The sequence below is a fragment of the Talpa occidentalis genome, unplaced genomic scaffold (assembly GCF_014898055.3).
Source record: "Talpa occidentalis isolate TD23 unplaced genomic scaffold, MPIMG_talOcc4v2.1 talOcc4.12, whole genome shotgun sequence".
Taxonomy (NCBI): Eukaryota; Metazoa; Chordata; class Mammalia; order Eulipotyphla; family Talpidae; genus Talpa; species Talpa occidentalis.
The window spans coordinates 68,269,105-68,296,985 of NW_023601212.1; the positions used below are offsets into that span (position 1 = coordinate 68,269,105).

Genomic DNA, 27,881 nt, shown 5'->3' on the forward strand with positions numbered 1-27,881 from the left:
ACCCCTAGTTTTGTTCCAGATGGAGTTAGAACCACAGCCCATGGTCACTCCACACCTCTCTGAAGCATGGCCCCCCAGCAAACAACTGTGTGCCCCTGGGCATGTTTTTCACCTCCCTAAGCCCCAGTTTGCCCTGAAGCAAATTGGGGATAATGGTAACTTGTCTAAAGTTTGTGAGGGTCAACCCATGGTGCACGTGCAGTGCCCAGCTAGGGGCTCCCACAGCCAAGGCCAGTTGAGGTCAAGTACCAGATGCAATAGAACAGGAGCCACCTGCTGGTGAAACTTTGTCAGTCACCAGGTTATCCCCTATGTTCCAAACGCCCGGCTTCACATTGCCGATAGCACTTGCCTCCAAAGATGCCCTCCTAACTCCACTGAACACTGCACAGCTTTGGGTGCCTTCCTTCTTAAGCATCACTATCCAGTGGAAATTATGATGGGTATACTCCCCATCTCCCAGGTTGAGTACAGTAACTGCTACCCTCATGTGGCTTTAAGTATTTGAAACTTGGCTAGAGCAACTACCTAGTTTTAAGATTTATTTATGCATACAAGAGCTGTGGTGTAGGCCTGAGGTGCGGGGGTGAGAGGATTCACCAGGGACAGAGCGGGGAACAGAACAGGCAGATTGACTGAAACACATTGCTGAGGAGAGCAGTGGGTGAAACAGAAGAGGTCTGCTGCACCCTGTGGGTCACCTCCCTGGCTGGGGATCAAACTCTGCTGCAATAGCTGCAGATAGCTTCATAGTGTTGTGAATTAACCTCTTGCACCACCAAGGAGGCCCTTGTTTGTTTTTAATTAGAGTGATTATATATGGCAAGTGGCTACTGTGCTTCAGTAACACAGTGGGAAAGCAGTTCTCACGTTGGCTGCCCATTAAATTCCCAGGGCAGAACCTTTTGAGAATCCAGGTGTCCAGGCCAGACACCTGTTCAGTTAAATTAGAATCTCAGGACTTTTAAAACTTTCTCTGGGTAATTCTAGATGCACAGCCAACATTGAGAACTTTTGCCTTCAAAACAATGCATAAGACTCACCTGAGGCTCCTGTTAATATACAGATTCGGATGTAGAGTCTGAGCTCAGGCTGCATCTCTAAGACCTGCACTGAGCAGCCAGGTTCTAGGTCAGGCCTGCTAATCTGCTCGCGCAAACATGGAGAACAGGACAGGACATTTGTGGGTTTTAGTTTACATTCTAATTGGAGAACACATGATCAGCAATGCTCTGACATACATTAAATAGGACACCAGGTAGGGGGCATGTGTGGCTACTCTAGCACTGAGGAACACTTCTAGCATCTAGCTTTAAGGAGCCTGTAAGGCAAGGACCTGGAGGGAATATATGCTCAGGTTTAATAAACAGCCAAGTGGGATTCCTGAGGAAGAACAAGCCCCACAGAGCAGTGAGTGGGGAAGAGTAGGAGAGGCTGACATCAGAGAACAGTGAGAAGTTCAGCCACAATTAAAAGCCAGAGTAGCATCTAAAGCAAGAGCATGATGAAAGCTGATTTACTTTGAAAAGATGGCTCACTGCTGAGTAATTTTTTGGTGGTTTTTCACAGCCTCATTTAATTGCTAAGGCTTGGTCACCTTTATCCCATTTGATCTACCCCTAGTGGTAGATCTAGGGGTGCACAGAGTGAAGGTCAAAGGGAGAAAAGAAAGGGCCTGTGGCTACCTTCTGTATATAAATTGTTTCTTCACCTAGAAATCAGGGCTAATACCTTCTTGTGCTCACTGTAGCATTAACTGAGAGGGACACAGCACAACACAGAGGGCACTCACGTGTTTGTTCTCTCTCCTGCTTTCTCCTTGAGGAACTGCCAGAAACTTGTCTTCTCCCAGTGTCTAAGTCACACCAGAATCCCCTAAGACACTGTGTGGCTTGCTCAGTGTCCTATCTGCACTATCTGTGAAGATTCAAGTGTTCTCATCCTTTGTATGGACAGGATTTGCCTATCACATATAATTAGACACAGGCCCTATAACAAGAATCATGCCTTACCTACGACCACAGAATTAGCTATTATAATGGTTAATTTTAACCATTTGACCATGACACTTTAAGCAAGTGTACACTGGACACATATGCCCAGATAGCTAGTAAAACATTATTTCCGGGTGCATCTATGAGACTGTTTGCAGAAGTTATTAGCATTTGAACTGAGTAAAGCCAATGCGGGTAGGCAGCATCCAATTCATTCAGGGCTGAAACAAAAAGGCAAAAGAAGGGTGAGCTCTCTCTCTGCTTGTACTGAGACATCCATCTTACCCTTCTGTCGGACACCTGAGCTTCTGGATCGCAGGACTCGGAATTCAGACTTAAGCCAGCTTCTCCCCTGGCTCTCAGGCCCTCGCTCTCGGACTGATTTACATTTCCAGCTTCCCTGGGAGTCCAGACAGCTGACTGTGGGGCCTCTCAGACTCCATAATCACATGCAACATTTCTCATAACTGATCTACTTACTCGGTTGGCTCTGTTCCTCTAGAGAACCTCACTAGTATAGCTCCTAGACGCAAACTACTCCCCTGAATGGAAAGGAGCAGCAGAGTGAGGCCGCTGAAAGGCCCTGAAGCCCCTACAGCCCAAAGGCCACGGCGACCGGACAGCCCTTCGAGGCCAAGCTCTGCTCCGGAGGGTGGGGAGCCTGCAGCTTACCTGGGCCTTAAAAGTTTTATTATAGCAACTGCCGCCTGCCCTTGTGTGCTCATTGCAAACAAGATCAAACCCTCTGTCCTGTACTTGTAACTTCAGCCCTATCCTTGGTCAGACTATGATCTTAAGATATATTTAGTTTCAAAACATGACATGAAAGGATGAGCAGTGTGATTTAATTTCAGTATGCTACAATAACCCACCAATGTGTACCTTTACGTGGTCACTCTTCCACCCCAGAGAGCAAACTCTGCTTCAGGAATTGGAGACAGCACTAGGTGGAAACACGGTGCTAGCCCAGCAAGTTCACATTCACTCACACAGCACATGACCCCATCCATTATCTATTCCCCTCCCTTCCTGTCAGGGGAGAGTGATAAGGGGCCAGCACTTAAAAATATCAGGGAGCAGAAATCATCTGTGCTGACTCAATCAGGAACCTGTAAAGGAACAAACTTTTTAAAGCCGGCTAGGAAATGGACAGTATCCACAGTCAGATATATGTCGATGCAATCCTGCCCCAATCTGCTCTCCAGAATCATGTTGCTCTCACAGAATAGATCACAACGTTCTTGATTTAATATCTAAAAGGCACTTGTGCACATTTTCAATTAGGAAGATGATTAGCAGCTGAAGAATAACACTGGCCACTCCCCTATCCTGAATGGCCACACATCTGGATTTAGAACAGCAAGCAACTCAACGGCCTCTCATGGTCCACAGTCCACAGCCTGGCCATGCTGACCAGTTGTCTTCAAAAAGCAGACTCCACATCACCCATCTCCACACACACGGTCTTGAGCTGTGAGTAATACTCAATGGTCACACGGCCATTCTCTCTGCCAAACCCTGAAAGGAAGAAAAGGGGTGATTAAGAGCCATCGCTGCAGTGGTGTGAGAGGACCTGGCAATTGTCAAAGGCAGGGCTGGAGAATAATACAGAACTTACAGTTCTGAGACCAAGTCCTCAAATACATATAGGAGCTGTGGAGCTGGTCTGGGGGACAGTGTCCCACTGGCTTTTGAGGATGGGGACAGGGGAAGAGCCAGGTCTCATTTCCTACCAGTAGGAATCTATTTTTACTGAGGTAACACTGGTTCACAGCACTGTCTGTGACTCAGAGGCAGGATCACACCTCCTCCACCGGTGCATGTCACCACATCTGCCACCGAGACCTACCACATACTGCAGGTATTTACTCCTCTGGGCTGATGTCTGAGAAGGCACAGACTTTCTCTACAACCATTATCCTGATGCCTTTATTTTATCTTACTAATTTTGTAGAAAAAAAGTATGAAAGTAGAAGTCCAAGGCGTAGGCTTGAAAGCTAGCTTTGCTGGCTTGCTAGTTTGAGCAAATTCCTAAGTCACAGTTTTGGGTGCTCTATATGTAGATGACATTGTAGATGACATCAAGAAAAGCCTGACCAGCCTCCTCTAAAAGCTATTGCAAAAATCAAGTGGGAAAATAAGGGAAATGAAAAAAGCCTCTAAGCAGGAAAGTGATAATTAATCCCAACCCACCTTCCAGATCCAGATAAAAGAATCACAAAATGTCAGTGCTGAGGCCATTAGGAGTACTGTGTTTAAACTCCCATGCCAAAGGGAGGAACTGAGGAGGTGACTTGTCCACAGTCACCTGGCCAATCCAGGCTGCCTCCCTGCCCTCCACAGAGGCTTCTCCCATGCCCACTGCATGCTGGGCATGTGAACAACACAGGCACATTCCCTGCCTTCACAGAGCTTTCATTTTCGCAGCACAGAGTAGATGAAAACAAGTAATAAGAGAGAGCAATAGTGGGGAGAATTACTTTAGATGAGAGTGAGGGATAGCTTTTCTGAGGAGGTGACAGGCTGAGAATTAAAGGACAGAGATGCTAGTTGCTGAAAGCATAAACAAAGACCATTCCAGGCTGAATAAAAAGGATGGTGGGGCAGAACAGATATAAGAACAGAAATGGGAGAGTACACATGGGAGAGCAGAGCGTGAGGGGAAGGTGGCCCGGACCTGACTGCAGTGAAATCGGACTTTCGTGATCTTGACCCCCAGCAGCCAGGTCACATGTAAACATGAATAGATGTAACAGACACCAAAGTTTCATGCGACCATATTTACCTTACTATGTGTGATAAACTGTTCTGTTCCATTCTAACTGATTTCAGTAAAAAGGAAATGATGGTTTGCAACCCACTAGACTGATTTTGCTAATGGGTGACAACCTGCAGCCTGAGAAACACGGGACTCCCTCAGGGTCACGGTGTGGAGAGCAGACTTTAGTGAACAGAAGCTTCTTGTGAGTTTTAGGGGCAGTCAGAAGGGATCTGATTTGTGCTTTAAGATCACTTTGGTGCTGTGTAGAAAAGACTAAGGTGGGGAGAGGCAGAGTGGAAATAAGAAGGCCCAAGAGGAGGGTTTTCGTGGGGTCAGGGTGTGAGAAGCGGGGCACTCCTACAGACAAGCCTTTACAAATGGTGTCTCCACAAAGTCCAGACCAACGTTCACACAGAAGAGTGAGGGCTACCAGTGAATATTTACAGGCAACAAACCCCTGATGCCTGGACTTTCCTAACACATTAGACTTAGAAAACCTGGCCTGTTGTGGTCACAGCCGAGTGATCGGTGGTAAAGGAAATGACTGGGCAGTAGCTAAGGGAAATATCCCCATAGGCTGGCCAGTGGCATGACGTTGACTGTGACTGACTGTTAAATATGAGATTGAGGGAGTTTTATTAATTTAGTGTAACAGAAAATAAATTCATATGCTCCTGCTTTAGGGACACAGTATGTGAGCTCTTGGTACAGAAGGCCAGGAGTGGCTTACAACAACCACAGACTGTGAAGGAAAGTAATTCCCCCACGATAAACCTTTTTGAGCTGTACAGCAGCAGTTAACAGCCAGGCTGCTTCTGTATCAGAACCTTCTGGAGAGCTTTAGAAAAGCAGTAAAAGATTCTCAGAGCTGGGTGCAGGTACTCTGGGGAGGACCAGGAATCTCTGTATCTCCCCAGGTGATTCAGATGCATAGACGGGATTAGGAACCTGGGCTGTAAGAACTAGATTACAGCACTCTCTAGAGACCCAGGTGCTCTCACACCTGCCGGCTCCTCACCTGACTTCTTATATCCACCAAAGGGCAACTCCACGGGACTGAGGTTGTAGTTGTTAATGAAGCACATCCCAGCCTGAAGCTCGGCCACTACCCTGTGAGCACGCTGGATGTCCCTGTGAAGGAAAAGTCGTGTCCATAATTCAGTTTCTGTGGGTCTGCTACTCCTAAGCGGACTGTTTGGCCACCATATTGTCACTTATAGTTCTAAGCAAGGTCAAGATGGCCTGGTCAGTTAGGTACAGAGCCCAACCCTGCAAGGTGCCGTTCAAATCAAACAAGAGCACAAAGCTGGATCACGCTGGGAAGGTTATGCATCACGAGGTATAACTGGGAATGCTCGGTGGGGGGGGGGGACAACACTGAGGACAAATGTATAACAAAGGACCCCAGAATCTGATCAGTGGCCCATCTTGTTGATAAGATTAAAACCATGCCTGGGAGATTATGATGTGATCTCAATGACAATACCGAGTCAGCAAGCAGATAAGAAGTGCCTGGAGGGCAGACTCACAATCCCTGATCTTCTACTCCTTCCCCTTTCCTTACTCTCCTTCCCCTTTCCTTTAGCCCCTCCCCCTTACAACCAATGCTGTATATCAATAAAAAGGCCAGGATCTTGCTCTTCAGCAGCATCCTGCATTATGTAGCCTGCTCCACGACTCCCATTTCTTTATCAGTGTGGTGTTACCCAATGCAACAAGTTTCTTCTACAACTTTAACAGGTCAAGTTAAACTGCCAGTTCTTAAGGTCTCAAAATATAGCCAAGTCTTATTTCTTCAAAACCTTGTTTAAAATCTTTTGTCATTCAAGTAAAACAACTGAGGATGAGTTTTATAGTCTCATCCAAAAGCATCAAAAAAGTAAATTCTAACATCAAAGATGCCAAAACATTTCAGTGGGTAAAAAAGGAGCCATTTCAACAAGTAGTGCTGAAACCACAAGACATTCACATGTAACAGAATGAAGAGACCCTTTCCTTACCCCATACATAATATTAATTAAAATGGATCACAGACTTAAAATCATAAAACTCTTCAAAGAAAACAGGAATAAATCTTTGTGACCTTGGATTAGCTATAATCTTCTTAGACATGACATGAAAAATAAGGGACAGAAGAAAAAAATGGAATAATTAAAGTATTATCAATGTTTAATAAGACTTTTATGCTGCAAATGAGAAAAGAAAGTAAAAAGACAGCTCACAACCAGGTCTCCCTGGTGGGGCAGCGGTTGAGTGCTGGGTTGCGAAGTTGCCCACAGCCTCTGCAGCACTGGTTCAATCCCCAGCCACCGGGTGAGGGTCCCACATGGCATGCAGACCTCTCCTGCCGCTCGCTGCTCCCCTCAGCAGTGTACTTCGTCAGTCTGCCTGCTCTACTCTCCGCTCTGACTCTGGTGAATTCTCTCACCCTCCTGCGCTTCTGACTGTACCCAAAGCTTGTATAAAATAAAAATAAATAAATCTTTTTAGAATAATAATAATAAATAAAAAATAAATGAAACTTGAAAACTAAGTGAAAGGAGCCCATCCCAGAAGGTCCCACACTGTATGATTCCACTGATACAAAATATTCAGAATAAGCAAATCTTTGGAGACAAAGAGTGAATTAGTGGGCTTGAGGAAGGGGGAATGAAGCCTGACTGTTAATGTTCTGAGGATGATAAACCATTTTCTAAAATTAGAACATTCCTTCAGAGTGCAAGGAGAAGCTGTTACATCAGGACTTCCCTTCCAGAGCCCCAAACACAAAGTGACAAAAACTTAATCTCGTATGTCACCAAACAGTATAATCCCAAGCATAATGCAGCCTTAGAACACTATCTCCTGCTGCCAACTACTAATCAAAGTTTACATACTATCAAGCAATGTGCACTCATTTTCAAAGATATTTTGCTCTCAAATCACTTCTTACTTCTACTGTAATGGGATGGCTGAAGGGGCTTCAATGGGTACATATTCAAACTTCTAGTTAAAAGACAAATAAATGCTAGGAATGGACAGCACAGCATGCTGACTACAGTTAACAATAATGTATCATAGGGGCTTCCCTGGTGGTGCAAGACATTAAGACGCAGCACTATCGAGCTATCAGCAGCCACTGCAGCATGAGTTTGGTCCCTAGCCAGGGAGGTGGCCCACATGGAGCAGCAGACCTCTCCTGTCTCGCCCGCTGCTCCCCTCAGCAGTGTATTTCAGTCAATCCGCCCTTTCTGCTCCCTATTCTGTCTCTGGTGAATCCTCTCACCCCCCCTCACATCTGGCCTTACCCCAACTCTTGTATGCATAAATAAATCTTTAAAAAAATATCCTGTATCCTGTATTTGACAGTTGCTAAGAAAGTAGATGTTTAAACACAAAAAATATTGCAACTTTGTGAGGTGATGGATGTTAGTTAGTGAAGCAATCATTTCATGATATATATATTTCAAATCACTGTGTTGTACACCTTAAACTAATACAATGGTATATGTCAATTATATCTTAATATAACTGGGGAATAAATAAAGCAAAAATAAAGAGAGAAAATGCATGAGGGCAATTCCAAAGAGGGAATCAGAATAATTACATTCATGACAAAGCAGACATGGCAGCCCCTTTCTTCAAAGATGTTGGGGTGACTGCCCCACATACCTAGTGAAGACACCAGCGGCTAATCCAAAAGTGGTATCATTAGCTCGTTCCAGAACCTCGGCTTCTGTGTCGAATGATAAAATGGACATAACTGGTCCAAAGATCTCTTCTTTTACACAGGTCATGTCATCTCTGCAATTGGCTGTAAACATTATAAAACCAAACATCAGGGGATGTTATTTCAGGCATTGAAAATGTCTTCTTGTCCACAAAAAACAGTGAAATACATAGTTTTTATAAAATTTCAAAGCACTGCCAGTATAATATCAATTGGGACATCTTTTCTGCATGACAATTTAACATATGTATTAGTGAGTCATAGCTCTGTGTAATTCTAAGTCCACTTTTTTTTAAAGATTTATTTATTTATTTATTTATTTATTTATTTATTTATTTATTTATTTATTTATTTATACAAGAACCGGGGTACAGGTCAGATGCACGGGAGGGTGAGAGGATTCACCAGAGACAGAGCGGGGAACAGAATAGGCAGACTGATGAAATACACTACTGAGGGAAGAAGCGGGCAAGACAGGAGAGGTCTGCCGTGCCATGTGGGACCCTCGCCGGTCGGCGGGGATTGAACCCACACTGCAGAGGCTGCGGACAGCATCACAGCGCTGTGCTCAACCTCCTGCGCCACGGGGGAGGCCCGAAGTCCACTTTTTTTGATTCATCATAAGGAAACATAAGGAGGTGAGGACATTCATTACAACATGACTTATAACAGTGAACACCAGAAGTAACAAACCAATCATCCAAACAGAGGGCATGATCACATGAACTACACATTCCAACAAAGAATTTTTATGAAGCTTCTAAAAGTAATGCGTTTGAAGCAAATTTAGTGAGTAAATGCTCATGATAAAACATTCACTGAAAAAATTGCAAACTATAATAAAATATGCTCCCAATTTGTTAAAATGTTACACATATTAATGTTTTATACTTTTCCATTTTTCTTAGTAGTTCTATGTTGTTAGAAATAGAAAAGATGTTATATCAATAAAATAAGAAAATCTAACATAAAAACAAATTTAGAAATAACTGAGGGGGGTGTTCACCTAACTGGTTGTTATTCCCGAAAATGACTTCACACTTGACATTTTAAAATATACATATTTACAGATGCTCTCTCAAGTGAGTGGTGTGTTCACCGGCTCTGCACCTGAAGGACAGCCATCTCAATGCTGGCAGTGACCATGCAGCATGAGCTGTGGTGCTTATGAGGTCCTGCTATGTGTGTAAACAATGTGGAGGCAGAAATAAAGCTTGAGAACCCTACTGTCCATACAGCTTTATACTAGTCAGTCAACCACTCACACAGCTACAAAGATGATGATTCTAAAATTCTTAAAGAGGGTCCTCCCTGGTGGCGCAAGGGGTTAAGATGAAACCTATGAAGCTACCCGCAGCCACTACAGCACGAGTTCTATCCCAGGCCAGGGAGGTGACCCACATGGCATGGGGGTCTCTACTGACTCGCCCACTGCTCCCCTCAGCAATGTACTTCGGTCAACCTGCCTGTTCTGTTTCCCACTCTGTCTCTGGTGAATCCTCTCACCCCCCCCCCACACACTTCTGGCCTGTACCCCAGCTCTTGTATGCATTAATAAATAAATCTTAAAAAAAAAAAAATAAAGTGCATCAAATATCAAGGGCTCGAAGCTGAAACCGCTATGAACCTTAGGGACAAAAATCAGCTGAATCTGTATTTTCAAGATAAAGGGCAAGGAATTATACAACATAACTCAATCTACATATGGCTTTTTTAAATCTACAAAATAACAATATTATTATCAGGGATGCCATATATATTGTAAAATGATAAAGAAAACTATGGGAATGGCAGCAGTGGTTACCTCTAAGGTAGGAGAGAAGTAGAAGGATGATTCTGTACTTGATTATCCAAATCAGAAAGATTGAAGATTGAAAAGGGGTGGGAGGCTAAAAATTACTAAGTCAAGAAATTATTTAGAATATTAACACACTATCTGACAAATTAGTCTTATTCAGGCATACCTCATTTCACTGCACTTTGTAGATGCTGCATTTTCTACAAATTGAGGGTGTGTGGCCACCCTTCAAACAAAGCTATCGGTGCCAGGTTCCCAACAGCATCTGCTCACTTCACATCTGTGTCACATGTCATTAAGATTTGCATTGTTTTTAAATGCTATTGCAACTTAACAGACTACAGGATAGTGTAAGCATAATTTTTATGTGCACTGGAAAACCAAAGACTTCATGACTCACTTTATTGTAATATAGGCTTTTAAGCTGTGGTCTAGAAACAAACCACAGTATTTTTGAGATGTCTGTATAAATGACCTAAAGTTCAAAGAACACACATTCTTTACCAAATTTCTTGAGAGATGAAATGCAATACTTAATCTCTTATCAAATGTGAACTTTTTTTTTAATTCCTCGCTTTCAGAAAACCAGGGGTCCACCTAGTAAGCCCCAGGTAAACTAACCTATCCATGAGGAGGGCATACAGAATTGGAAGGTAACAGGGAATTTCTCCTTAAATCTGGGTCGTGGAGACACACAGTTGCCAATCTTCACTTTACACCATTTACATAGTGTGGCTCTGTTACTCCTAGGCAGCCTATTTGGCTGCCATTTTGTCACCTAAACAAGGTCAAAGTGGTCTGGCCAGTTAGGAACAGGAACCCAACCCTTCAGCCCTTCAAACCAAACAAGAGCACAAAGCTGGATCACACTGGGGAGGTTATGCATCACAAAGTACATCCAGAAGCCCGGAGGGTGGGGGGGTGTTGCTGAGGACCAATGCATAACATGTGCATCAGGAGATCTGTCCAGAATGCCCAGGGGGCTGAGGACCAAAGCAAAACACATACTCCCAACTTGTACATCACGAGGTATGACCGGAAACGGCGGGGGTGGAGGGGGGACATCAATGTATGACAAGGGACACCAGAAGCTGATTGGTGGAGCCCCTTGTTGATAAGATTAGAACCATGGGTGGGGGGGGTTAAGGTGTGTCAACACCCTTCCCCTTTCTTTAATCCCCTTAATCTCCTCACAACCAATTACGTGTGTCAATAAAAGGGCCAGGATCTTGCTCTTCAGCAGCATCCTGCATTGTGTAGCCTGCTCCACGACTCCCGTTTGTCAGTGTGGTGTTGTCCGATGCAACAACATAGTTTATAAATATTCTTTTCTATCTGATGTTTACTTCTGTTTAAAAGTTAACAAGAGGACATACTTAACACACAGGGACTCATGTAAAAGCCATCCTTCAATTTGGGATCTTCAGGTACATATGGGTCTCCACCACATAACACTTTAGCACCCTGCCAAAAAGGAAGAGAATGCTTATTTCATATTCATATACTACCCCACAAGCACACCTGAAACATTAAGTGTATCCTGAACAAATGCACAGTCTCCCCCTACAAGTATAAGCAGAACACTGCTCCAGACACCGAGGGTAGAACAACTCTCACCACAGGGAAAGGGTCAGCTGGGCACTCGGGGTAACTGACCCCCCACCCCCATCCCAGTGCCACTGTTTCTCACCTGCTCCTTTGCCACTTTAACAAACCCAAGGACTCGCTCCAGGTGTGGTCGGTTGATCAGAGGACCCATCCTTGTGTCTTCCAGGAGGGGATCTCCAATTTTTATACTTTGAGTCTTTTTCACCACTTCCGCTGTAAATTTGTCAAGAATTTCCTTTTGCACAAATACCCTTGTGCCATTACAACAAACCTACAGGACAGACATAAATGTGTGTAAATGGGGAGGGAACGAAAGGGGAAGGATCCAACAGCTTTAACTTAAGAAAGACTATACTTTTCTAAAAGGTTAGCTCCATCTTGAGAACTTAGCTCCACACTGAATATGATCACTTACATAATTGTGGACATACCACTCAATAAGCACAAACTGCCTTGCCCTTTGCGATAAAGGTTCTATCTTTCTGCTTGCTTAAACTTTCTCAATACCATTAGATCCACATGACCAATGGCATTTTCCTATGTCCTCAGATCAGCTGCTCCAGATTTTGAGAATAAAGGTGAGAGTTGGAGCAACTGAAGAGTGAAAACAGATTAAGAACTGAGGGTTGTTGGGGCCTTCCTGGTGGCGCAAGGGGTTAAGCACCATACTATGAAGCAATCGCAGCCTCTGCAGCACGAGTTCAATACCCGGCCGGACAGGGAGCAACACACATGGCACAGCAGACCTCTCCTATCTCGCCCGCTGCTTCCCTTAGCAGTATTTCAGTCAGTCTGCCTGTTCTGTTTCCCGCTCTGTCTCTGGTGAATTCTCTCACCCCCCACATCTCTGGCCTGTACCCCAGCTCTTGTATGCATAAATAAATAAATCTTTAAAAAAAAAAAAAAAAAAAAGAACTGAGGGTTGGAGTCTAATCACCCAGAACGTTTCACAATAAATGTTTGAAATTATGATTATTTAGACCCTACAAAAGCAAAAATACCAAACTAGGAAAGTCAAAAAAAAAATCCATGTACTCAGGGAAATTTAGTTTATGATAAAGGTAGACTCTCAAATCATTGGAGCAAAGATGAACTAGTCACAAGTGGTGCTAGAACAACTGGTTAGCTATGTGGAAAATAAGACACATAGCTCACGCCACACAAAAAAAGAAACTCCAAATGTACCAGGACTCTAAATAAAAGAGATGAAACCACACAATTACCAAGAGAAAATACTGGTGAATTTCTCCAAAACCCGGGTATAGGAAAAAGTTTCCTAACTCAAAATCTAGATGCAGTGAGAAATAAATCTGACTACATAAAATGACAAATCTTTGCATGGCAAGAAATCCAGGAAGATGCATTTTGTTGTCTCCCTCTTGGGGAAATGGCTACCTCCACAATTCAGCCAGGAAAAATACAGCTGGGTCCAGAACACCCTGCCACATAGAAAGTAAAGAACATTGAGGACCTATTAAAAGGTCATAAAAAAGGAGCAATCACTAGCAGAATCTGTAATTATTTGAGCATTAAAAAAAAACAATAGTAGGGCCTCCCTGGTGGCACAGGGGTTAAAGTCTCAGTGTGGCATGAGTATGATCCACGGCCAGGGAGCTAACAACCCACATGGCACAGCAGACCTCTCCTGCTCCCTGCTGCTCCCCTCCAGCAGTGTATTTCACGATCTGCCTGTTCTGCTCCCCACTCTGTCTCTGGTGAATCCTCTCACCACCCCCCCACACCTCTGGTCTACGCCCCAGTTCTTATATGCGTAAATAAAATAAATCTTTAAAAAAATAAATGTAAGTTTTAAAAAATAAACAATAGTAATGGATTGTAACCTACAGAATGAAACAAGCATCTTAAAGTGCACAGCTGATGTAAATAAAGTTCTTTCTTACAGTAGAAAGTTCATTAATATGTGTAGATGGGAATAACAGAATTGAAAAATCACCATTTGGCACTCAATGAAAACTGTTTCCAGCAAACATCACTGAAAGGTCAAAATTTGATAAGGAAAAGGATGGTCTCACCTCTCCCCTACATGATACTGATTAACCACAGAAGAAGAAACAGTAACTTTGGTGTTTTTTAGTAAAAACACATGACCTGAATCTAACCAAAAGTTAATGCCAAACAGTTCGAAAATGAGGTAATTTCTACCCCCCAAAAAGCCTGTACTATTTGAAAAATGTCAACTTTCTGGAAGATAAAGACTAAGTTCCAGATAAAGGAGATTAAAAAAGACATGACAACAAAATGCATCTTCCTGAATTAGATCATGAACCAGAATTTTAAAAAAACAAAAATTCTTTTGCTTAAACACCACTTAATTAAACACTTAAGTGGAGAAATTTGAATTGAAGGCTGTAGATTAAGAGCACTATATTAAGCTTTTGGTTTAACTAAGTGTATGGTGTTTATAGAAAAGAAAGTAATTGTCTAGGAAATACACGTAAGTATTAAGAGGACAGGGGTATTATGCCTATAACTTTCAAACATAACAGGAAAAAAAGGTGTGCATATATATATATATATATATATATATATATATACACAAACAAAATGACAAAGTAAATGTAATAAAATGCTAATATTTGAGGAATCTGGTTCAAGGAATTCTATGCAGTTTGTGCAAGTTTTCTCTAAGTCTCAAAGTATTGCAGAATAAAAGGCTTTAAAGCATATGGTTAGATGAAGGGTGGCAATTACGTGTAACCATTTCTCCAGACTGGCACATACCTCTCCTTGTGTGAGGAAGTTGGCCATCAGTGCCCCCTTCACAGCATTCTGCAAATCACAATCTGAGAAGATGATCAGGGGAGATTTGCCTCCAAGTTCCAAGGTCACAGGTTTGATTCCTTTAGCTGACATCTCCATGATCTGACAGAAAAAGAATAGGCACATTCAGAAGTTTAACAAAGGTGAGCTTACATGCCAGGTGAACTGGATTACACATGAGGTTCAAGTTCATCTTATTGTTCTCAGTATACTCTGCTCTGTGTCTATTTAAAATACTCTTTTCCATGGCCTCCCCAGTGGTGCAGCGGTTGAGCGCTGGGTTGCGAAGCTGCCCGCAGCCTCTGCAGCACCGGTTTGATCCCCAGCTGCTCCCCGGCCACCGGAGGAGGGTCCCACATGGTGCGCAGACCTCTCCTGCCGCCCGCTGCTCCCCTCAGCAGTGTACTTCGGTCCTTCTGCCTGCTCTGCTCCCCGCTCTGGCTCTGGTGAATTCTCTCACCCTCCCGCGCTTGTGACTGTACCCAGTGCTTGTATAAATAAATAAATAAATCTTTTAAAAAATAAAATACTCTTTTCCAGAACATCGAGAAGTCACAGAATTGTATTTGACATTCTGAAGCAGTTCATTTTACTAACACTGTCAATTCACCTGATGGTCACAGGCCAAAACTCTTTTACATCATTGTTCTGTGTTCAAGGCTGAAAAAATTGCTCATGGCACAAATCAAGGTCAGAACAAGGACTCAGAAACAAACTGGGAAGATACCCTGCCTTCTGAGGTAGATGTTCTAGGTGAGTTAAGTCACCAAACAGTACAAGTGACAGCCTAGACCCTGCATGCTCAGACAAAGGCAGATGGTGGCTTCCACACTCACCGACCTAATGCCAGCGTGCCGTGCCAATCCCCCCATCGTGCCTCCCAAGCACACTGCAGACCTTTGCCCACAGTACCCAGAGTCTCCTCTAAGCACAAGTTAGGAAATCCACAGTACCCAGAGTCCCCTCCAAGCACAAGTTAGGAAATGTCAGAAGATAAGCCCCCAAGATACATTCCGGGTAGGCCTGCCTTGCCCCTTAACAACACCATGGTCATTAATGAGTACTGGTTTTATTGTCACCTTCATGCCAGTGGGCACACTTCCAGTGAAGGAGACTTTGGCCACATCTCGATGCTGACACAGAAACTGGCCTGTGGCTGCCCCTCCCTGCACCACGTTGAAGAGCCCAGGAGGCACACCAGCCTCAGTGTAGATTTCAGCCAGCAGCAACACAGAAACAGGTGTGAAGGGAGATGGTTTAAAGATCATGGCGTTACCTGCATAAACCCAAGACACAACAGAAGAAGACCTTTGAAGACTGATGATCCACTGAGGACAGGGCTAAATAACAAGTAGGGGAAAACCCAGTCGTTTTCTGTTCTCCCATCAATAGACTAAAAATGTTATTGTAAGTAAATGTATCTTGTTCTTCCACTTTTATATCTCTTGTTAAACAGACCTACATTCCCACCCACTGTCAACCAATAATCCCATTTCTTGGCCTTTCCACATATGTTATCTCATTTAACACTAGCAATAATATAGGAAGTAGGCATGATTCATCCTTCTGTATCAAAGGTGAAATTGAAGACCAAAAAGATTAAATTGATGAGAGTGTCCAAAGCAACTTAATTTCTTGTCTTTTATCACACAGGAATATGAAAAGAGAACATGAAGAAGGTGCGACAAGAAAAAAAGTCGCACTGCAACACAATGTGCTAATGGTAATGCTTTTCTAAACTTATATTTTCTCTCTCTGATATATTAAGCCTTCTTTTCCAAGATTTTTCTCTTTAAATAGTATGAGAAAACGGTTTGAGTCAGTCAGACATAGTTTGTCTCTGAGAAGCCTTGTTTATCATTTCTCTTAAGACACAAATGGAGGGAGTTCATCTCCTGCTTCCTAAGGACTAACCCCCCTAACAACAGAAATTTGTGTCCAGATTTCTTGTACAGAAAGGAAGAGAACTTACAAATTTCACAAATTTAATTGGACAGTAAAAACTAAGATCTTTATGACCAAAATTAACTTTCTTCCTTTTCATAAACAAAGATACATGAGATCAATAAAAAGGGAGTAACACAGACAGGATCTGTGTGTATAACCTGCACAACAAACTCCCTGAAGTCTGGGAAGTGGTGAATCCTGTCCCCTGAAGTGTGATATGCCCAGCACAGGTCCCTGTACGTACTGGTAAGGAGCTGTGAATGGGGAGAGGACGGATGGTTCCTGGTGGAGGAGTAACTCATTCTTACCACAGGCTAACGCCGGGGCCGACTTCCAGCAGGCAATCTGAAAGGGGTAGTTCCAGGCTCCTATTCCCACACATACTCCAAGAGGTTCTCTTCTGGTGTAGCCAAAGGACCCTCCTGGGAGCTGGACATGTTCACCTGAGGGGGAATGGAGTAAAGAATGCAGCCCTGGGCCTCTCTGGTGGCACAAGGGGTTAAGACTCAAACCTGAAGCTGTCCACAGCCTCTGCAGCAAGGGTTTGATCTCTGGCCAGCCAGAGAGCTACCCACATGGCGCGGCAGACCTCTCCTGACTTCCCCGCTGCTCCTCTCAGCAGTATACTCTGGTCAATCTGCTGGTTCTGTTCCCCACTCTGTCTCCGGTGAATCCTCTCACCCGCTGCATCTCTGGCCTGTACCCCAGCTCTTGTATGCATAAATAAATAAATCTTTAAAAAAAAAAAAAAAAGAATGCAGCCCTGCCTTTCCCAAGATTTCCCCACACTTGTACTCACCTGTGCTCCACTCAGACTGGCCACCTTGCTGGTCCCAGTACCCAGGGATAACCTGTCCCCATTCTTACACAGTTCCTGCAGACTCTCTCCATGCAAAGAATCCTGTCTGGCTCTCAAACCCATGGACATGTAACAATATAATTCTCTAAAACTTTACTGAGCATTGACTAGATAACTTTGATGAACTGAAATGGAAGTGAAGGGAGACTCAGAGGCAGGAGACCCTAAATACCCCAAAACCTCAGGCTCCAGACTCCCCACAGCCCTCCTGGATCCTGATAAATTAACATGGACTGCTGCAAATTTTAGAAAGAAAAGTTTTACTAAATAGATAAAACTAGCAAATATGATGCACTGACTCTTAGAAGAACTGGTTTTTCAATAAATAGGTTCAAAGCTCAGGTACCCTGCTAGATGCGTTCTACTCATTATCTCACTTAGTCCTATAACTCACAAAGATAGGGATTATTATCTCCAGTTTAAATAAGGAACAATAAAGCAATTCCCAGGATCACTCACATAGAAAGAGAAGATCCTTCGATTTTAACCCAGTCCTGTCTTTTTTTTTTTATTTTTACATTTTAAAAGAACAGGTTTATTAGGAAAAGGGAGAAAGAAAAAAAAGAGGGACCTGCAGAGTCACGGGCCGGCAGGAGAGCTACTCATCCCAAGCCTGTCTTGATGCCCCAATCTTTATCTTCCCCACCAGGCTCTGTCCCTCTGCTCCTTTGTCAGCCTGGGCCAGGAGGCAGGGGGAGGGCTCACCAGCCATGGATGCAGCCAAGCCTGCATAGTACTCCAGACACTGCCAGGAGGTGTCAATGTCCAGGCGGGCCTCGAAGATGGACTTGCCGTTGTTGATGGTCTCCAAAGTGGCAATCTCATCCTTCCGTTCCTTTGGTAAAACATAACACTAGATTTAAGACATTTCCATACACCTCAACATATGCAGGGTTCAAAAAGAATATTATGCCCAGTTTTTAAAAATAGAAACAGCTTGTACATTACATGAAAATAAAAGGAACTTAATGTTATATTAGGAAGAAAATAAAAGCTTACTGCTAAACAGCAGCCCTGTTGTGCATATCTCTTATCCCCGCCAGAGTTAATGTCACAGATTTAAGACGAATACCTCATTTAGGATCAGCTAGAAAAGGAGCATTTTTAGAAATAAATATATGTATACTGTATAAACATGCATATATATGTTTGCATGTTTGTGTGTGTAACAGGGAATAGGCCTTAGGAAATTATACAAAACAGTCTAACACACCAATCACATTTAAGAGGTTGTATACCCGTATCCTTTAATTCACCCAAAGAAACAGAACATGTCAAAATCATAATATAATTACTTTCTAATGCTCAGTATTCATCAACTCTGTTTTCAGCCTAGCCTATAAAAAACTCTTTTTGTAGCCTACACAATTTAAGAGATGTGAGAGATGATCCAACAATGAATAGAGATTTGGGAAAGCAGACCTAAACAGAAAAGCTAAAAATTAGTGCCCTTTTTGTCCCAAAGAAGATAAAAGAATTAAATATGTAAGAAAAAGATATCTACTATTATGGATCCAATTTAAAATAAATAGGGGAATTCTGGGCCTCCCCGGTGGCGCAGCGGTTGAGCGCTGGGTTGCGAAGCTGCCCGCAGCCTCTGCAGCGCCGGTTCGATCCCTGGCTGCAACCCGGCCACTGGAGGAGGGTCCCACATGGCGCGCAGACCTCTCCTGCCGCCCGCTGCTCCCCTCAGCAGTGTACTTCGGTCCTTCTGCCTGCTCTGCTCCCCGCTCTGGCTCTGGTGAATTCTCTCACCCTCCCGCGCTTCTGACTGTACCCAGTGCTTGTATAATAAATAAATCTTAAATAAATAAATAGGGGAATTCTGGACATACAAAAGATGAATCAAACAACTGACAAAAAGAGCACTCTCTTTAAAACTGGTTAAATAGTAAAACTGACCGAAGTAAAAAGAAATGGCAACAGAAACTAACACAAGCACCAATCCACTATACAGATCTCAGAAAAGATGGGAGCAGGAATATGAAAATTGATATGAGATAGAGAAGAGGACCCTTTGCGGGTGAGATTTTGACACACTGTGTTTCTACAAAGACCAGAGAGCTAAGGTGCTTTCATTTATTTCTTCCCTATTCAATACTAAGAAAAAGAAATAGAGATCCAGTCTCTTTTCCTTCAAGGAGCTTACTTCTAAAAGAAAAACTGGTAAATTCTAAATAAATATTGAAATTAGTGAATGGGTATGTTCCTTCAGAAAGAATAATTTGTTCACAGTCAAATGTGGTCTAAATTAAATTGTCCTTTAAACTAACAATTCACCATCTCATTCCCTGACTCACCAAAACCACTTTTTAACAAGCTAACTTGCTTCCCAGTTAAACTGGCACTAGAAGGGGACCCAGGAGGACAGCAAGCATTAGCTCTTCAACAAGGTATAAACTATTCCCATTCCTGAATGTGATCAGTGTGATTAATATGAAACATTTTTTTCAAAGGCTTAAAACTTTATTTCTAGAATGCAAGAGGGGAACTAGGTTCTCAAAAGGAAGTACCAATTCACTAATCAGCATGAATAAACTGATGAATCAGTGTATTACATTTGAAACCCATACAGAAATATTAAGCTGACAAAAGTGAAATGCTGTTGGGCTTCTGTGTCAGCATAAGCAAGGACAGGCAGAAAGTACTAACTGAACAAAGGCTTGCACCTGCTTACCAGATCATCCCTGAACAAATTTCAAGAGACTAAAGCTTTCTGTTCTTAGTAAATATTTAAGAAACAGGAAGTTTTAGTCTCTTGAAATTTAATGAACAAGTAATTGCTTTTGGGGACTATTTCAAGATGTCAACTCTCAGAGAAAACTCAATTTACTAGCTGGTCTTTTGAGATTTTTCCTGTCTTATTCCATCATTCTCTACACTCACAGATTGTTTTTAAAAAATCATCATAAGGGCCTCCCTGGTGGCGCAGCGGTTGAGCGCTGGGTTGCGAAGCTGCCCGCAGCCTCTGCAGCGGTTCAATCCCCGGCTGCTCCCCGGCCACCGGAGGAGGGTCCCACATGGCGTGCAGACCTCTCCTGCCGCCCGCTGCTCCCCTCAGCAGTGTACTTCGGTCCTTCTGCCTGCTCTGCTCCCCGCTCTGGCTCTGGTGAATTCTCTCACCCTCCCGTGCTTCTGACTGTACCCAGTGCTTGTATAAATAAATAAATAAATCTTAAAAAAAAAAAAAAAGATCATTATAAGATCTTTCAATAAACCATTCAAGGATCATCAAAAAATGTCCCTGAAAGGGCCTCCCTGGTGGCGCAGCAGTTGAGCGCTGGGTTGCGAAGCTGCCCGCAGCCTCTGCAGCGCTGGTTCGATCCCCGGTTGCTCCCGGCCACTGGAGGAGGGTCCACATGGTGTGCAGACCTCTCCTGCCGCCCGCTGCTCCCCTCTGCAGTGTACTTTGGTCCTTCTGCCTGCTCTGCTCCCCACTCTGGCTCTGGTGAATTCTCTCACCCTCCCACGCTTCTGACTGTACCCATTGCTTGTATGTATGTATGTATAAAACAATCAATCAATCAATAAATAAATAAATCTTTAAAAAAAAAAGTCCCTGATGAAAACTCCATGTGGACTTCTACTGACAGTTAATAGTGGGGGAGGGAAAATAAGATCCCTCTCCCCTTCTGGAATAAGAGGGGCAGAAGAGAAAGGGAAAACAACAGGAGTTTCCTGCCCTCTATAGCACAAGAGCAGTCACAACACAGCTGCCACATAACATTTGGCTGCAAGGATTTCCCAAGAAACCTGTATTTTGTGACCCACCCTGTCCTCCCTTCTCAGTACCACCTGCTTCACAACATCACCTGACCAGGTGCCCACACCTGAAGGTGAGAAGCAAAAGGCAGGGCAAATCCCTAGGCGGGGGCCCAAGTCTAACTGGCATAAGATATGAGATATGAGCAAAGACACAGCCTCTGGGACATGACAAGGTCCGAGGTAGAACTCAGCAAGAGTCCCCAACTTTGGAGACCAGCAAGGTAGCTCTCGCAGTCATGAGCTGTTCGACAACAGAGGAGCTTTTCAACCTTTCTGATCAAGTTTGCTTCCTCATTTGCCAGTTAAGGGAAAATGGTAGCCACATTTCAAGATGTTTGTGATCATTAATACAATTATATACACAAAACACCTAATATGCTACTTCTATGCATGTTAAAAGTAGAATCAGTAACAGAAAAGCACTTACACATCATAATTTTTTAAGTTAATATTCATTTTTATTCAGTACCTAAATCTTACCTGCTTACAAGCAACTTTTGCTTCATTTTTAAGAATTTCACACCCAATTCTAGCGTTTTCCACTCTGGTCTCCAACTGTCCTGGAGCATGTTACACATCTTCCTCCTGTCTAACTCATACTGCCCCTCTCCCTCAGAGGGGGATGTGCTAACAGGAGGGGATTAGGGAAAAGAATTGTCTTATAGAAGCAAGGCTAAATCTCAACATAAGTGAAAGACTACCAATTCTAGTTTAAGGCTCACACCCAATAAAACAGATGGAGATAAAAAAAGAAATAAGGGGAAAAAGAAATAAGGGAGGGACCAAAGGAGGTGGGGAGCCGAACATTTGCTCAGGGAAATTAAGAGGGTCTCATGGGGAAAGAAAACAAACCAAAGACTACAATGCAGCCCACTAAATGGTACAGATATAAGTGCAAGGGGAAGGAAAGAAAAAACTAACATCGAACAGCCTGAGAAGGTGAGGGAAAATCATTTCACAGTGATGAAGAGGACATTTCTTAAGAAAGCGTAATCCTAAATGCTTGTACACAAGAAAAAGTGAAAGACAAATTAAAATAATAAATGATCAGCTTTGAGTTATCACTCGTGATCTATCAAGTTAAAAATAGTTAGGGGAAACTATTTTGCTGGGAAAAAAAGTTCTCCATGAATATTTTGACATCTCTGCCTGGGCCGGGCTTTCTGGCAAAAGACACTGGCAAGCTAACAGAAAAGCTAAGGCTCTGGGGCCTCCCTGGTGGCCTAGGGGTTAAGTCTCAACACTAAACACTACCACCTGAGTTCCATCCCTGGCCAGGGAGCTAGTTAACCCATATGGCGCAGCAGACCTCTCCTGTCTCACCCGGTGCCCACTGCCCCCCCACCACCTGAAGAGTGTATTTCAGTAAATACGCCTGCTCTGCTCGCCTCTGTCTCTGTGAATCCTCCACCACCTACCCTGTACCTCTGGTCTGTACCCCAGTTCTTGTACAGAGGGAAAGGGAAGGGGGAGGGGGAGGGGGAGGGCAATGTCCCTAAAGATAAAAGGCCTCTGGAGTGATAAGAAGATAGAAAGTTCTCTACTTCCTGGACCTGAGTAACAAACCTAGTGACCCCTGGCCCTCAACCCTGGGGGAGATTTGCTTTAGCAGTGATCTTTCTCTCCAGAGGAAATGAAGGGCATATGTGCCCAGAGCCCCTATATAAGCTGAATCTCATCATTTGAGGACTCCTCTCCTGTGGTGCCATTCCCTGCAAGCATCAGGGTTCTCTGCATCAAACCCTGGGGGCTGAGGGTCAGAAAAACTTACTGCTCTGGCTGCTGAGTTTTGCCATGAGTAACAAAACGTCTTTCTCTGAACCAGAAAGCCTCCTGTCTGGATACAAACAAACCCTTGCAGGGCCTCCCCTGTGGCACAGCAATTGAGCGCTGCACTGTGAAGCTGTCCGCAGCCTCTGCAGCACCAGCTCAATTCCCGCAAGCCAGGGAGAACCCCACATGGGGCAGCAGACCTCTCCTGCCTCACCCGCTGCTCCCCTCAGCAGTGTCTTTGCTACATCTGCCTGTTCTGCTTCTGGCTCTGGTGAAGTCTCTCACCCTCCCACGCTTCTGACCTGTACCCCAGTTCTTGTATAAAAAAATAAATTTAAAAAAAGAAAACAAAAGAAAAGAAAACCCTTGCAAATCCAGCAACTCTCAGGCCCTTCACAGTTTGACTTAACACATTCATGAATTTTAAAAAAAGTCCATCTGCCTGTTCTTCCCGTTCTGTCTTTGGTGAATTCTATCACCCTCCCAGTTCTTGTATAAATAAATAAATCTTAAAAAAAAAAAAATTCTGCAGTCCTACTAATCAGAGATAACCAAGACTCTCATTTTGGTGTCCATTCTTCTAAATTTCCCAACTTTCTCTAAAATGCGCCTAGTACTTCTGCTTTTTAAGACTGTAACAAGTTTCACTTTTTTTTTTTAAAGATTTATTTATGCACACAAGAACTGGGGTACAGGCCAGAGGTGCGGGGGGGGGGGTGAGAGGATTTACCAGAGACAGAGTGGGGAGCAGAACAGGCAGATCTATTGAAACACACTGCTGAGGGGAGCAGCGGGGAGACAGGAGAGGTCTGCTGCGTCATGTAGGTAGCTCCCTGGCCGGGGATAGAACTCGTGCTGCAGAGGCTGCAGACAGCCTTCACAGTGCTGACGCTTGATTCGTGTGCCACCAGGGAGGCCCTTCACTTTCTTTTTAAGAGGGGGCAACATCTATGAATCTAGGAAATCTTTCCAGACAATATGGGAGGTAGAAAACAAATCTGGAAATCAAAGGTCGATTTGAGAGTCATCAGAGGAAAGACTAAAGAGGAAACCAGTACTTGTAATGAAAAGAAGACAAGCTACAGAGACTACATTCTAAGACAAACTACATTCTAACTCCAACAAAGACAGAAAAGCAAGCTTGCCAAGGGCCCTTCGCCCAGAGCCAAGACCCATCTGGGAATTACTGTAAGAAAGTTTGTTTCACATACCAAAGTGGACCTATGGAAATGTTTCTGATTCATACAAAAGATAAAACCTAACAGAGCATCAAAGTCTACCTACAAATCATCACAAAGAACCCTCCAAGCCCTGCAAAAGAACCTTTCTAGAAGAGAATAAATTAAAACATACCCTTATGATTCTGGCAGCCTCCAAAAGAATTCGACAGCGCTCCATGCCAGATTTTTTACTCCATATTTTAAAAGCGGCCTTTGCATCCTGAACAGCCAAATTTACTTCCTTTTCTCCAGAACATGAGAAAGTAGCTATCACTCGCCCTATAAAAACCAGCAGAGTCAAGGTTACTTCAAACTATTGGTACCTGCTTAAATAACCTAAGAACTACCCAAATATCCTATGACAGATCGCTTTGTGTTTCAGTATGGTTTGATCAATGACCACCCCTATTCCTGCAGTTCTTAACTCATGTTAAGGTCACTGAACCCTTTAGGAGTCTAATACAAGCTGCAGACTTCTCAAGGAAAATGTGCTGAACCACATCACAGAATTACAATCATGCCATGAAGTCAGATTAAGAAATCTTGCCCTCCTCTATACTACAGCTGGGTTTACTAACATGAATTTCCTGTCAATGACTTTGTGAAGCTCCTTAACAAAGTTTGAGAATTTCAGTAATCTTCCAAAATCAAAATTGAAAGTACTCTTTCTCCTGAATCGTAAGCTCTGATTTAAAATACCTGATTCTGTGTTCTACATAAATTTTATCATAATACTGACACTTAATGAATATGGTTAATAAGAAGCAATATCAGGAAAGGATATCCCTAAAAACAGGACAACTATTTTCTCATATGTAAAAACACCCAGTCTCTCCTTTTCTTCCTCCAATCTTATTCCCTAACCTATTCTGGGGGCAAATATGAAATAATTCATTTTTCTAGACCCTCATCTGACTGAGGGGAATCTACTAACATGAATTCTTTTTTTTTTTTTTTTTTTTACAAAGGCCACTGACTTTATTGATCTAAAAAACTTTACAAAGACAGTGACTGCTCTGCCAGAAAAAGAACCACTTGAAACAGACCAAAGGTGGGAGTGGGGTTGAGGGAAGGGGCCAGGATTCACTCAAAAAAGCTGGTCATGGTGGACGTGACACTGGCAGGGGAAGGAGGAGGGAGATGCATGCAAGAGCAAGAGTCCCCAAAAAGTTACAAGGGTGACGGGAGAGAACTCCCAAAAGACCCTGGAGTACATTGGAGGTGAGTATGGAAACAGCAATCTTTTCCTTTGTGAAGGGTGGGAGGAGTCCCCACTCAGCCGCAAACTTTGGAGACTCAATGTGGGAGCTGGGGATTGGGGGCCCCCCAGAGGGCATCACAAGAAGGCGTCGCACCACTCTCGAAGGCAACCAAAGCAGTCCCGGGACTGCTTGGCGTTGGCACCACATGTGTCCTTCAGCCATTCCCGGAAGAGATCTTCGTCTTTCTTTAGCACCAGAAACTGGCCAAGGACCACGTAGGCCTTGTCAAAGCCCCTTTCCTCCAGCTTCTTGCCCAGGACTTCTCCAATCCCGGCCAGGCTCCCCACTGGCTTTTCCCCCATGGGCTCTGCCACGAAGTCCCGGTGCTTTTGGGAGGTGGTCATCTTGCTCAGGCTTGATCGGCAACTCCGGTTCGTGTAACGGCTCCTCCAGCCAGCCGGCTGCTCCCGCCGATACCTCAACCCACTAGAACTTTCTTCAGCTTCCTAACATGAATTCTTTATGTCTATGAGCAGTTAGCTTCCCCTCCTACAAGAACTGGAACTCAGCTTTTTCCAGAGTTCAAAAATCTGTTCTTTTCATTACAAACTTGAATAGCCAGTAGGTAAGTGTAGTGACCACGGATCACACATTGTAAGTTATTAAAATGAAAAGCAATTTTTCTTTTTCTTTTGTATCAATTTAGGAATGGGAGCTAAGAGGCTACTTCCTCATGCATATAGGAGGGTCCATTATCTCTGTGGCTTCCTCCTGCTGTTATTTATCGTGATGGGTCCATCCTGGATCCTGCAGGCTTTTGCAATCCAGTTTCTCTTTTTGGCTTACAGGCTGTTCTGGTTTACACAAAACATTTACATTTTTCTCCCCACAAATATTTCGTAAAAGCTAGTAAAGCAATCACAACATAAAGCAAAACCAAAACCCTCTTCTTTATTAGTTTTCGGATCTTCCGAGTTCCAGGGGCAAATCCAGGGCACAGCACAGTGCACCCACACATGAAGCCCTGAATAAACAGAGGACGTCCCTTTTTCCAATTTCGGTTCCGTTCAGAAACATTTTAACACTACAGGGTGGCAACAAAGTCCTCATTCACGCTCACTAGATGCAATCTGTGCACGTTCCCTGGAAATGTGTGCACGCGCAGGATACAGGACGGCCGTCCTGGCTCTCAACAGAATCGGCAGCGGCCGGACCCAGCGCACGAGAGCCGTGGACTCTGCTCAGGTGGCTGCAAAACTCCCCCAGCACCCGGCCGGCCTCCCCAGCTCCCGCGCCTCCCTCCGGGGCCCTCCACCCGCGGTCGTGTTTGCACGAACCTGGGCGGCGGCACCTGCGACTTCACCCGAGACACCGTCGCTCACCTGTGTGCACACACCTTTGCCGAACGCGCCCAACGAGGATGCCAGGCGGTGGAATGTGATCTCCGGGGAGCGGCCCCCCAGGACCCCGGCCCCGGCCCCCGCCCCACGCCAGCCGCCCGGGCCCGCCCCGCCGCCCCGCCGCCCCGGCCGGCCCGTTACCCGTGGCGGGCTCGAACGTCTTCTCGGAGCCGGAGGCGTCCGCCGGATTCACGCGGGCCCCGCCGCGGTAATTGAGCGGCTGCGACACGACGAAGGTGCCAGTGCTCATGGCGGCGACAGCAGCGGGCCGAAGAGCCGGAAGAAGCGGAGAGAACGCGGCCCGGCCGGCTCGGAGAAACATGGAGGTGCTGCGCGGCGCGGGCACGAAAGCGGGGGCCGAGCGACGCGATGCTGGGGCAGGGGGCGGGGCAGGGGGCGGGGCAGGGGCGGGGGTCATGATTCTGGGGGCGGCTCCTAGTTCCCGGGAGCGGGGTCGAGGTCCCAGGGGGCGGGACCACGGCCCCTGGGGGCGGGGCCGCGGTCTCGGGTCCCGGGGGGCGGGGCCGCAGTCTCAGGGGCGGGGCCGAGGTCCCAGGGGGCGGGGCGCGGGGGAGGAGTCAGGGGGCTAGAGTCCCAGGAAAGGTCTTCCGGGGCGGAGTCTGCAAGCCCGGGGAGCCTCTCCTCAGGGGTCCAGGTAATCCAGGTAAGACCCTCGGTTACCCGGACGACTCACTAGGGTGTCTGTCTGTCTATCTGTCTATCTCTCCTTGGCAAGGGATGGCGGAGGAGGGGGACTTCTTTTCCTTGCACCTCCTTCCAACTGAGGCGTCTTTGCTGGTCTGCCGCCGCCGGGGATGCCGCTTGTGGTCCTGCTGCCGGCTTGGCGTGCCAGGAGAACTGCTGGGCCTCCCTGGTGGCGCAAGGGGTTAAGAGGCAACCTATGAAGCAATTGCAGCCTCTGCAGCATGAGTTCGATCCATAGCCAGGGAGAAACCCACATGGTACAGCAGACCCCTCCTGACTCCCCGCTGCTCCCTCAGCAGTGTATTTCAGGCAACCTGCCTGTTCTGCTCCCCACTGTCTCTGGTGATCCTCTCACCACC

The 27,881-nt window shown here is 44.8% G+C and overlaps 2 protein-coding genes across 2 annotated transcripts; both read right to left on the reverse strand.

Moving 5' to 3' along the window:
* Positions 1–644: 644 nt before the first annotated feature.
* Positions 645–27,166, reverse strand: ALDH9A1 (aldehyde dehydrogenase 9 family member A1). The gene is made up of 11 exons (XM_037506609.2): positions 26,959–27,166; positions 24,349–24,494; positions 18,163–18,292; positions 16,907–17,041; positions 15,731–15,927; positions 14,613–14,753; positions 11,953–12,141; positions 11,639–11,726; positions 8,407–8,548; positions 5,774–5,886; positions 645–3,512 (listed from the first exon to the last, which is right to left on the reverse strand). The coding sequence occupies exons 1-11, from the start codon at positions 27,137–27,139 to the stop codon at positions 3,418–3,420; spliced, it is 1,557 nt and encodes a 518-aa protein (XP_037362506.1). The 5' UTR covers positions 27,140–27,166; the 3' UTR covers positions 645–3,417.
* Positions 25,184–25,908, reverse strand: LOC119241362 (barrier-to-autointegration factor). Its single transcript, XM_037506610.2, has one exon. It carries the CDS (start codon positions 25,819–25,821, stop codon positions 25,552–25,554), a length of 270 nt encoding a protein of 89 aa, XP_037362507.1. The 5' UTR covers positions 25,822–25,908; the 3' UTR covers positions 25,184–25,551.
* Positions 27,167–27,881: the final 715 nt, after the last annotated feature.